Source organism: Harmonia axyridis, chromosome 1 (assembly GCF_914767665.1).
Source record: "Harmonia axyridis chromosome 1, icHarAxyr1.1, whole genome shotgun sequence".
Lineage (NCBI taxonomy): Eukaryota > Metazoa > Arthropoda > Insecta > Coleoptera > Coccinellidae > Harmonia > Harmonia axyridis.
In genome coordinates, this window is record NC_059501.1 from 21,243,003 (window position 1) to 21,256,725 (window position 13,723).

Consider the following 13,723-nt stretch of genomic DNA (forward strand, 5'->3'; position numbering starts at 1 on the left):
GGTAAGTGATGATCGAAATAAATAGATCGTAGATGTCATACAATAAGCTTAGATATTCGTAAACATAACGCCATCGAAATATTAATCGATTAAACATGTCAGCTCACGAGCAAAATTCTCCTCATTTGCGGGAGGTTTAAATTTTCTTCTTTGGAAAGAAAGAAATTTTTTCTGAGGCTCATCGAGTGCTATCAAAAATATATTTGGTGAGGCCGCTATTTGTGAAAGAACGTGCTGAGAGTAGTTTCAACTCTTCAAGAACGGTGATTTTGACGTCGAATACCAGCATGGCGGAGGAAAAGAAAAGGTTTTCGAAGAAACAGAATTGGAGGCATTACTTAATCAAGACTCGTGTCAAATGCAACAAGAATTGGCAGGATCATTGGAAGTGACGAATGAGCTATTTCAAAATGCCTGAAAGTCATGGAAATGATCCAGAAACAAGGAAATTGAGTGCCGTATTATATTGAAAGACGGAAGAGATTTTTCCATCGCATTGTGAATGGAGACAAAAATGGGTACATTATGATAATCTCAAGTGAAGAAAATCATGGTAGATTCCGGCCATGTTTCCACGTCGACGGCCAAACCGAATATTCACGCTTTCTGGTCATGCTCAGTATTTGGTGGGACCAGCCCGGCGTAGTGTTTTATGAGTTGTTAAAACCGACTGAAACAATCACAGGCGATCGTTATCGAACGCAATTAATGTGTTTGAGTAAAACATTGAAAGACAAACGGCCGCAATACAACGAGATATACATGATAAAGTGATGACAATGCTCAACTTCATGTTGCGAAAGTGGTCAAAACATACTTGGCAACGTTGAAATGGGAAGTCGTACTCCACCCGCCGTACTCTCCAGACGTTGCTCCCTTGGACTATCTCTTGTTTCGATTAATGGCACACGACCTGACTGACCAGCACTTTTGGTCTTATGAAGAAGTAAAAAATTTGATTGATTCGTGGATTGCTTCAAAAGATTACCAGTTTTTTCTACTCAAGATTCTTACGCTGCCCCAAAAAGGGAAAAAAGTAGTAGCCAGCGATGCAGAATTTTTTGAAACATAAATGTATTATCAGTTTTTCACCATAAAGCCTAAAATTTCGAAAAAAAAACGTTGGAAGCAGAGTTGTACGCCTATGTAGATATTTATGTAGAGTTTACTTTTTTGGTGTCGCCGGACCATATCGTCGTGAAAAGTTATATAAACTGAACTCAAATGAGGATGTAATCTCTTGATCCAAATACCCTATAATAAAACAACAAACCAAGATCATTTATAATAAACGAAACTTATATGCAACTCTGCAGGAAATATGTTGCATGCTGTCCAGAAAATTTCAAAAGTTTTCACATTCAAATGGAAGGCAATTATGGTAACTATATCAGTTAGACAAAATACCGCAAATTCTTGCAAATTTTTCAAATCAGCCCAATACATAGACAATTTTTTTAAATTTTAGTCAATAATCCACGAAATGTTTTTGAGCATATTCATATTCATGGTCATATTAGATTTATCATTCAAAATTACATTTTCAGTAGCAATTAGGCATGATGCCGGTGGTGTCCAGCAAATCTGATAATCTCCATCACTGTCCATTTCAAGATCTTTGGAAGATATGTACCTAGATATAAATCCGAAGTAAGTAATGTGTATCTGACTTTTGCCTCAACGATCAACTCAATGAGGTTCAAATTCTTCATTAATATTATTCGATTTTCTATATCGATTGAAAAATCGAACATGGTATCATAAAAATAAAAAAAAATTAAAAACTCAATCGCAAGATATCCAGTAGCCAACCATGACCTTTCTGTCAGCCTCGAAAAGAACGGTTGGTAAAACTGACCCAGTTGTAGAGCAAATCTCCCATTATCCGATACCATCGCACAGTAATCAAGGTTGATCGCATCCCTTATTACTGGCCAAACATTGTGGTCACGTCCGCTATCAAAACAATGTGTTAGCAAACCACCCAGGCTCCTCGGATCATCCAAACACGACATCGATATAATGACTGAATTATTTATGTTCGGTTGGTAGCATTACAATTGCCACGGCCAGGAGGATCTCCTATGGTCAGGTAGCTAACACATCACGCTAACATTCCCAGATACGATTATTATATGAATGTTGAGCTATTTGATTATGATCATCGGTCCGATCGACGTAATGGGGATAACTTCGATCTGCAATTATTTAAATAAACAACGGGAATCGCTGCTTGAATTACAGTGGGATATATTAATGGTATGTAATAAATAAAGGCTGATCTGATATTAACCCTTTCTGGTAGCTGCTCATGGTTGATAACGATTGGAGACATTTGGTATTGGAGTTTCCGTCTGGTGTTTATCAACGAAATGTATGTGAATGAGTAGGTTGTTGAGAATATGTTGAGGTGGACCTCAAAGGTCTATGTAAGGTGCTACTTCATTCGAAGCAGTGGGCGTTGACAGTAGTTTGAATCAAAGTAGATGATCTCTTTGTAGACACAAGTCCGAAGTCTTCTACTCGTTCCAAAGAAAGCTGTGTATAGCTGCTCGAGAAAAATCGATTCCAGAAAGTCACTTCATAATGTTGAATTTTGATTCCACATAGGTCATTTTTCAATTTATAAGATAATGTACAAACCCACGGTCAGAGCCGTTGGGTTTGTAAATTACCTGAAGGCATCGACATCTCTTGATAACAGATGATACAGACTTCTTTATCATACTATTGCCACAAATTCTAAAATTCAATTTAATTTAATTTTATCATAGTCGTAATAATGTCACTCTGGAAATACTGTCAGATGTAAACATTGAAGAAAATTGTGAAATCCTGGAAAATATTTCAGAAAAAGCAATGAAGGCAGTAGAAAACTAATTGTCAAAAAGATCACAAAACTCCTATTGAAGGGAGTACCAGAATTTTGCGGGGTCGCCAAAAACTGTGTGGAATGTATTGATGAGACTGTGATCACCAATTACTCTGAAATATTTTCTCCTAATTTTTTATGATTGAAATATTCAATAGTTTAGAAGACTTTGATTTTAAATAATTATATTAACTTCGAGAATTACCATAAGTTGGTCGAATTTTTGAAGCAAGCATCGAAAGGAAAAGTTTACAGTTCTGTATACAGAAGATGAAATTTTTCCATGAGGCACTGATAAGAGTTTTTAATGTACAATGTTGCATTTGAATTTGATGTATTTGGTGATAGAGAACAGAAGTCAGTTGTTTCGGTAAAAAAACCGATGAAAAATTTGTTTTCAAAATGTTTAAAAATAGGTTTCAAGAATGTTTGCAGGCTCGCATCTTCTTCTTTCCTGAAGAAAGTTGATAACCGGACCATGGAAAAGGATTCCATGTTTACTCCATATAAATCTAACATGCTTTTTTGTACGCACACATGATGTCTATGAAATCGCAAGAATTCCTTTTGAACTTCATACATATTAACAATACATATTATAATGATAAATCCTAAAATCACAAAGATTTCAGTTTGCAACGAATTCAGAACAAAATGTCAAAAAAATATCAATCAACAGAAACTCCAGGCTCAGTGAAATTATAATTTTCGCAGTTTATATTATTGTTTTGCAAATACCTCGGTCTTTTAGGTGCTATAGGATTAATTCTGCTTTTACAACTTGAATTGCAGCTTCAGTAAAATTTCATCATGTAATATGGACACCACATTTTTAAAATTAATCTTGAATGATTTTAATATTGAGGAATTGAAAACCAGTATTACAAATTGATGTAACAGAAAATTGTCACTTATTGACTAGAATTTATTGAATTAATTCAATTTGAACATGTGATCGATGTTACAATGATTTCAAAGTAATTTATTTTTCAGTTGATTCAACAAACTAATTGATCAAATGTTCAAACTGAAATCCTGGCAGTATCTAAAAAAAATGACCAACATTTCCATAACAGCATATCGGACTAACTTCAAATTCAGTTTGTATATGAAAAATAATCACTAGAACGCATAATCATAACTACTCATCTAGATAAAATAACCGAAAACTATAATATAATGAATCAATTTTCATATAATATATCACTTTAACCATCCCGCAATGGGTGCAAAATAACAACATCTCAATTATTTACTTATTTTGAATAAATACCTAATATTTAACCCATGTTGAAGTACTTGAGATGAACTGATAAAATGGAGCACTATGAAAAACTAAATGGCAGATGACGTTGATATTTGGTGGTAATCTCTGAATAATTCCTTCTGGCGGGCTTTTTGGATTATAGATTTCCATTAAATCCTCTACAAGATGCAGTCTGAATTATCAGCACTCAAATCGGAAACATAAACAACGAAGCTATTATATAAATCTCGATAATTATGAATGAAAGTTCAGTTATACGCCAACTTCTCCTTGCATATAAGGCACAAAGGCATTATGGCACAGGGAAATCAGTCACGTTCATGAGAAAGCATGAAAAATCCCCAATATTGATTATGTTTTATGCTGAAAAATATGAAATTAATGTAAATCAAAATCACAAGCGCGACATGTTAAAGCCAAATTATTCTGGTAGTTAAGTCGAATTTGCATCTTATATCACGCATTTCAGCCCCCCAGAATATTATGATTTGGGTATTAGTGTTATGCTAATAAAACAAGAGAGCTTTTCGGCTAGAAGGAATGGGAAGTAATCGCTGTGTGGCCATAAAGCACTGTGTATTGTGCCTTTTCACTCCACAGGTAAGCAGTGGTTGCACTCGCTCAAAAAAAAATCGTTGAAATCAACGGCAGATTTTATCACTTCATGCTCAACCGCGTATAAGGAAATATGTTCTTTATTTAGTTATGTTTTGTTATGTTCAACGAAAGAACTACAAATTTGTTTGAGAAGAAATATTAATTTAAGGTACCTAATGCAAAACTTGTATAGAGATTGACAAACAATTTCAAATATAATAAAAAACATTAATTCATAAGGGAAACATCAAAAATTAATTTTTAGAGAATCACTTACTTGATACGTTCATTAACGTGTTCATTCTATTGCGCCCTTTGGAGATCTTGGAGACGATTCTCCTCGGCTTGATCATTCTTGTGATTATTTGACAAATAACAACTAAATTGCAAACTAATCGTATCTAATGTTACGGAAATTTTGGGTAATTTTTTTTTGGCATTCCCCTTAAATTTCACATGAAGCTCGAAATCGTTATTATCTGGATCTGCAATTTTAACTTGGTCGGATCTGTCATCAGGTGTAACAGGGTGTTAGTGAATAAGTGCGACAAACGTCAGAGGGTGATTCTGCATGATACAATACCGACAGTTTGCTATAAAACTTTTGGTCGCAAATGTTCTCCTTTAGAACTGAATAATGTATTGCTCTCAATTTTTTGAAAAAAAAATGGTACGCCACTGAGATATTTCAAATTAAAATCTTTTTTCAATCCCTCGTTCAATCAGTGACAAAAAATCTCTCATGCTAGCATCACACCAGGTTATGTACAGGGTGATTGTTTACATTTTACTCAATAGCTATCTCAGTTAATATAAGTCCTACAAAAACGTTTAAATGGGCAAATATGAAGTTTTTTTTATGGGGATTCAGAATTAAGTATTAGGAAATACAAAAACGCATTATAAATATAAATTTTCTATGTGAGCTGATATTTTTTAAATGGAACTCCCTGTATGTTATTCTCTCAATCGGTAGAGTTTTTTTCCTGATTTTAAGTATATATACTTTATTGAGGTAATCTTTGTAATTTTTGGAAAAATATAGATTTTTTTGTCTAAATCTAAGATAGCTGTAGGACGCCACTTGAGAATGCTACGATTTTTTTTAAATTTAAAGACAATTAATTGTTGATAATTCTTTATTTAAATTTATTGAAAATTTATTGTTGAAAATTTGAAGAAACTTGATCTGATCTTATAAAAAGTCATTAATACATACATATCTATTGAAAATCTATTGTTGAAATTTATCTTGTCTCACTTAGATACCTATATATGTAGGAAATCTGATTCGATTTATATTTCTGTTGATATTTCTTCTTTCTAATCTGTGTATGTACATATTTTTTTCTGATATAAGAAATCGCAGCAGTGTCATATGACGTTTTACATCTACTTTAGATTTAGACGAACATATCTATATTTTTTTAATTTTTATAACCTCAATAAAGTATATAAATTTTATAATCAGGAGAAAGAGATCTACCGATTGATAAAATAATATACCGGGTATTTCATCTAAAAAATATCAGTCCACATGAAATTTTTATATTATATATTATATTAAAAATTCTTGCTTGCCACATTTGCTCAATTCGATGCTTTTGTAGGACCAATATTAACTGAGATAGCTATTGAGTAGAATATAAACAATCACCCTGTACATACAAAGTACTAGAAATATGCGTGGATAGGAGTTGTTTTTTTTTTTGGAGAAAATGGCGCCCCATACGGAAAAGGGACATGAGAGATTTCATGTTAAAAATTGAACGAGAAATTCAAGAATGATTTTCAGTTTGAAATATCTCAGTGGGCGTATGCAGGAGCCCCCCTTGAATTTTGTCGCACTCATTCACTAAAGCCCTGAAAACTGGTGATTTTTGGTAGTTTTCAAAATTTTTGTGAGTACTGTCGGTAGGTACATGCAACTATTTTCAAAAATTTCATCTTAATTTTATAATTAATGATTTCCAAAGGATTTGCGGATATTCATTTATTTATATCGATTTAATCAATTCGATTCAATTTAATTTAATTTAATTTTTGATTAATTTATTAATAACACAATATTTTACTTGATTTACAAATGTCGATGTTTATTTGACTTGAAAATTCAAATAAACATTATTAGTATTATTAATTTATTTAATTCATTTATATTGAAATTGATATTGTTGACAAATATTCTAAAAATTACCAATTCTTGTGCTCTAAGAAAATTGAACTAGAAAATATCAGTCTCTTATTCTCTCATCTGATCGATGGTCTAAGACCATAAAACATTATTATCTTTGCTAGATCATCGAGGTTATACGTAAAATATGAATGTTTTTAATAGTTTTAAACGCCGCAATATCCATCAATTTCCATTCCACTTTCCAGTTTACGCTTAAATTCCCGAAAAATTTCTTTATGGGATTAAGGGGTAATAAAGAACCGAAGAGCAGGAGACGTCAATGCAAGGAGCGTGACGTTCGGCTGTTAAGCCGCTTTCACATGTAAATGTCGCCTAGCAGAACGATTAAACGTATTAAGCGCTATATGCTCACCTTTGGGTACTCGCCATTCCGATCGACACGCGGCTTAGATTCCGCGAGATAATATATTAATGCAGGACAGGGTCGAGGAGTTATTGAATTATTAATATTTTACGAATTATTTCGAAATGGCATCCTATCTTTCTCTCATGAAATTTATAGTTTAAAGTATTGAAAAAATAAAACAAAATTGCATAGAAATAATTGTACATATTACTAATATTACTGGGAAATATCAATTTTACTCTCGATTTTATTCATAAGTTTTTTTCTAGGTTTTTTTTCATTTCATTTTGATTTGGAGTGAAACAAATGTGATAGTTCAAATTAATATACCTCAATTTAATTTATTCTATTTATTATTGAAAACCGTACCTATAGTATAGTAAATAATAGTATAATAAATAAAAAAATTTAATAAAAAAATTATCTACAACTGTACTGTACAGTTTTGGATAATTTATTTTTCCTTTCAACATTTTGTTAGTTTAATTTTCATTTTTACACAAAAAGTCTAAATCATATCTATATATTTTTTCTAGGTATGGCAGTTCTTTCATTTCATTTCGATTTGAAGCAAAACGAATGTAATAGTTCAAACAAATATACCCCGACAAAAATAAAATTTTGAATTGGAGAAAAAAAAAGAGACTCTAAAATAGTATCTGATAGGATTAAAAAAATCTAATAAAGAGTAAATCATTCAAAACTGTACAGTACAGTTGTGAATTATTTATTTGATTCATTTATTATTTCAATTTAATTTTATCATTTATTATTTTTTTCAATTCATTTTATTTATTATCCAAAATCGTACCTACAGTATAGTTATGAATAAATGAATAAAATAAATTGAATTGAATAAATTATCCACCACTGTATTGTACTCTATAGTTTTATAAAATTTATTTTTTCTCTGGTTGGTTTCAATATTTCGTCAGTTTAAATTTGATTTCTAGACAAAAAGTCTATATCATAAATATATATATCAAATAGTGAAAGTTTTGGCATAATATTTTATCGTCATAATTTTGATATTTATATTGAATTGCCTTCCTTGAATAAACTCATATGACCTTTATAATGTCTTGTTAAAAACATCGTACAAAACATAGAAAATTGAAAAAAAAACACTACATTGATCCTAAAAAATAGAATTTTCAAACAAAACGACAAACTAAATTAAAATAAAAAACTCATTTCTCGAAAACTTAACAGAGCATGAATATGATATTGATAATATTCATTGCTACGATGATACTGAATACAGTATCATTAACAGAAAACTCCTACAGCAGGTATAGTTTCGGACTACGAAATTATGAAAAATATCATTTTAGATATTATATTTTGCGGCGTAAACAAGATTACATTTACATTTAGATTATTGTGATCATAATCATTGATTCATAGGAAAAACGAGGGGGGGTTATTGGGGACATAATCATGGTGATAACATCCCCATTCATTAGAAAAAATAAAAAAATTGTAAGTAACAATTAAAAAAAGGAAATTGGAAGTAACTATAAAAAAAATTGAAAGATTTTGCTTTTTCAAAGTGGGGTAATCTCCTTTCCCTCATGAATTAACTCTAATTACGCCAATGATCATGTCACTAGAACCACAGAAAATTCAAGATGAATAACCAAAAAGAAATAACCCGTTTTTTCCGTGTCCACCAAATCGAAGGAGTTGGGATCAAAATCTCAACTCCTTCCATTTGGTGGTTACGGAAAAAACGGGGAAAGAAATAAATACAATCAAAATTTCAAGCTCCATGGGAATTTTCAAGCTGATCCCGTCATGGGAAACATAATATAACTCAAAAAAATATTGAAAAAGAAATTTTCGATATTTTCTTTATCCAATCGAGATGAGAATGTTGAGATTTTGATTATATATCTGTAATCAAAATTTTAGCAGAAAAATGCTCGGTCAGATAGTCTATGAGGAAATAATAAACTATAGTGTAAAGTTTACACTGCCTTTTTTCAGCGTGGATCTATTATTCCCATTTCCAATGAAAGGTAAGAGACGCTCCATCAGCAATTGTTAGAAAAATGGATAAAAACAGGATTCATGTATTGACAATGATCCATGTCACAAATTGATGAAACCAATGGTTGAATTGAAAGAATTGCGCATCCAAGTTCTTAACCTCCCAGATTATTATCCAGATCTGGCACCAGCGATCACTGGCTTTTCGTAGATCTGAGAAGAATACTCCAGAAAGAAATTTGGAGTATTATATTTGCATGAAGGGTGTTTCACCATTACGAGACGCTCTATTAGTGTTATAAGCGCCAAAATTTTAGAATTTTTTTTCGACTCAGTATCATTAGTTAGAGCTATATTTTAAATGGGTTGGAAATACCCAAGGTGTACTAAAAGGGTGTAAATGACTGAACATATGTTTTTCTTATGGAAAAACTTGTTTTTCATTGCTTTTTCAGAACCCAACTCTGAAAAAACCTAATAAATTCGAAAAAGAAGAATTTATTTGAATGAGATTTGAAAAGTCAATCCTAAAAGAATGGAGGTAAGTACGGTACTGACTTTTTGATAATTATCAGGAACTCTACCTTCAAAATGGGACAATACATTGATGACTAATTCAAACGTCAATATTGGGCTTATTCGAAATTGCATACCCTGTTCTTTTTTTAATTTTTGTATTACGTAGCAAATTTTATTATCTTCGAAAAAATCCCTACTAGATGAGCAAATAAAATTGTGCCATTTGGGATAAGTCAAATGTTAATGTTTGAATAACTCATCAATGAATATGCTCATTCTGAACACCAAGTAGATTTCTCAATGATTATCGAAAAGTTAATACTTACTTCCGTTCTTCACTTTCATACTATTATTCAAATATTTTTGTTCATTTCGAAGTTATCAGATTTTGGCACAGACTTTTCAATTAATGAGAAATCGAAATCTTTCCAAAACGGTAAGCTTTAAGCATTTTAAACTTCGAACAAACATGGTGGGTTCATTTATTTCATGCAATCTGAAAATTCAATAAAAAACAGGGTGTTTCCTAAGGAAAAAACAAATGTTCGGCCATTTAAATTTTTTTGGCACATCCTGTGTATTTCCAAACAATTTGAGGATGTGGCTCCAATGGAGCCTAATGAAACTGTGTCGAAGAAAATTCGAAAATGTCAGCACTGTAATAGAGCCTTGCGCAAATGTGGAAGCACCATATTATTCATAGGCATATACATGATCCCAGAAATTTTTTCTACAAATTTGAAATATTTTGTATATTCATTTAATTTTTCCACATGAGAAACCCCCATTTGAATTTGCGAATAATACTCTGGAACCTATTCCATTCTGATCGAAATAACGAAAAGCGGTGTTTGGCGAGTTGGTCAATTTTCCGTTCGGTTCTGGTGGCGCCAGTGGCGTGCCGGACATTATCCTTGCATTCGTCGTGTAATGCACCAATTCTCGTCGCTTATCAGCCAAATATCAATTAAGTATAATGACTGACGACAATTCCAACAGAACGACATGGCTAATTCTTACGGGCTGCCATCGATACCTTGCGTGTTATCCAGAAAAATCGTATCAGAAACTGTTATTGTATGGAGTTGTTAATTTCCAGAAAATTGGTTTAACTAATTTCAGTTTATTTGCATCATTTCCTATGGTCGGCATACCTGACGTTTTATTGGAACACGCCGTTGTGTCATGGATAGATTTCCCGATAAGATTAGAAATTTGCATAAAAAATCATATCTTTCGGATGATTGCGAGGTAAATGCGCTCGATCATAACTTGATAATGATCGACTTCTTCTTCTTGATTTTGTTTTCGACTTTTTCCATGGGAATCTCGCAATAGGAGCTTAACTTTAGGACTTGCTCCCAGTTTCAATATTTGTTCATTGAAATGATAGTAAAACGATTCAATAATTAAAAAGTCTTTTTCTTTCAAAAACTTCAATCGGACCAAAAATATCATAATAAGCTATAATTTTGAATTCTACTCTGAAAATATAACTCCCAATTTCAAATGTTTACGATAATACCATGCTGAAATCACTAGTTCTTGTAGATCAATAAACTGAATAGAATATAGATACATCTCTTGATACTTCTACAGTGTGTCACTTTGAAAATATACCACATTAAAATCACAGCTATCATGCAGAAACAGAAAAAAAGGAAAAAATGGTAAACATTGGTTTGTAGGGAGATATTTATATAGATTGGGTCCAATCAATTTTAACCATTTTTTTAGTTAATTTTAACAATTTTATTGCGTTGTTGAATCGTGTATATTTCTATTTGTAGTAATGTTTAGTTATTTTGTCAAAAAATGACATTTTCAAAGGTGACAGCTGTCCAGACAGAGGGCTATTCAAAATGAAACCTTTTATTGGAAAACCTTTTATAACCCGTGATGTTTTTGTACCTTTCGATTGTATTATCTTCTATCAAACATTCAATTCAAAATTAAAAATGGTTTCTAGATGGAAAAACTATATGACAGCACTTGTCAGCAGTTTACCCGCGGCAAAACTTGACAGTTGTTGTCAACAAAAATTTCAATACCTTCGATAACAAGTTCTTATGGTCTCATGAAATAATTTTGTCAAATGGCATTCGGGCATATGATTTTTCCTGTGAAAAAAATCAAAAAAACATAAAGCAAAGTTTTTTTTTCAAAAAGCATTAGTGCGAGTACAAAAAACCTCGTCTTCGACTTGGATTTTTGTTGTCACCAGCACTTAAGCTTCTTGTTAAAATATTACCTACTTAGCAACGTGTTTTTTAGATTTTTTCGTTAAAATTAGATGCCTCATGGTATTACCTACCACAAAATGGTCAAAGAGATTAAAATAAAGCTTGGCTCTATAATTTCTTCTTTCTGTTTTGATAATTAGTTTTTTTTTCTTCCAACTGAAGTGAATGTTAATTTTTTTTTTTCAGAAAAGGTGTTCTACACAATGCCACATACTGGTGAGTAAACAACTCATTTCCTAGGTTTGCAAAGTACATACTTGCTGGCCAAACATATGGTTCGATATGTTGAAACTTCTCCTATCAGATGTCAGAAAGAAATTTTCATTTACGAATATTCTGTAAACAATAGAAAACGGTATGGAAGATATCGAATTCACTTCTTCATTACTTCTGAGACGATTCATTGAAATATCATTTAGTATTATTTTGATTAGGATTTCATTTTCAAAAGATCTGATAATATAAAAGTGAAAAAAGATATTCTTTCATAAAAATCTAAAGAAACTACTGTGTAGCCAAACAATTGTTATTTATACAGTTTATTTCCAAATTAGACGTGAACCTTGGAGGACATGCTAATATGACTCATTTTTGTAGTTTGAGCCATATTTTCTGATAACCGAAAATCAACAGTTTACGAGATATTTGAGTTCTTGAGATTTCAAAAAAATTTTTCACCTTACTTCATTTCTCTTCAATTTTTTTTACGTTGACCAGATTTGATTATAATTTTGGATAATTTTCATGGCCAACGAGAAGTCCGGATTCAACAACGTTAAAATAGACTTAGCAGTAGAAATATTCAGGGGGGAAGTAACAACTGAAGAAATAAGAAAGAGGGCACGTTTATAACGAATGGTGGAGGTCATTACAAACATAATTCATAAATACATTTTCTACTGAAATTTTGAGTTAAATTGCAATAAAAAAATATTCAATTCATTGCTTTCCTTTCTTTGCTTCTTTCCTCTTTCAAATCAAAATTTGCTGAAAATAATCCAAAATTTAGAAAAAGTTGACGAAAATGAAATAAGGTAGAAATTTTTCTAAAAACACAAGAACTCAAATATTTCGGAAACTGCTGATTTTCGGTTATCAATAAATATGGCTCAATCGACAGCAAATGAATTATAACAACACCTTCTTCAAGTTTTACGTTTAATTTGGAAACACTCTGTACAATTAAAGAGTGGAAATAAAATAACTGTTATTCAATTCTGATTTGAAATTTGTATAACCGATATATTTCTAACATAATCAAGTGATTTTTCAAAGACCATAAACTTTGAATTTGTGATAATCCGACCCTGACCAGCCTTCAGTCAATATACACGTTCATCTATCGATTAATATCAAGTAGGTAATCAATTTATTGAAATCCTCTTGCAGCATAAATACTTTTTCTAGGAGAGAGGATGTTAGTATGTAGGTGGAAATATCAGGAAAAAGCTGCATCCTGAAATTTCATGCGGGAATGCTTCCTTCAGACTTCATCTATTGACTTTTGATGCAAGTTTGAATAATTTCAACCATACGGGTCTTCTTTTAAGGACGGTGAAGACAGGGGCATTCACCGATCAAATCCGAAGAAGTTATGTTAAGTAATTAAGAAATTCACTTTGAATTTATTCAACCACACCTCCGGTTAAGGGCAGCGATAATAATTAATTTTTAAACCTCTTGATCGAAA

At 31.7% G+C, this 13,723-nt stretch overlaps 1 protein-coding gene across 1 annotated transcript in view; it reads left to right on the forward strand.

Moving 5' to 3' along the window:
- The window catches only part of LOC123682331 (paired box protein Pax-3-A), a 47,432-nt gene that overhangs the window by 13,317 nt on the left and 20,392 nt on the right, over positions 1-13,723 (forward strand). The window contains exon 2 of the mRNA XM_045620900.1: positions 12,220-12,249. Coding sequence (XP_045476856.1) covers positions 12,237-12,249 — 13 coding nt within the window. The 5' untranslated portion in view covers positions 12,220-12,236. The remainder of the gene's footprint in view (positions 1-12,219; positions 12,250-13,723) is intronic.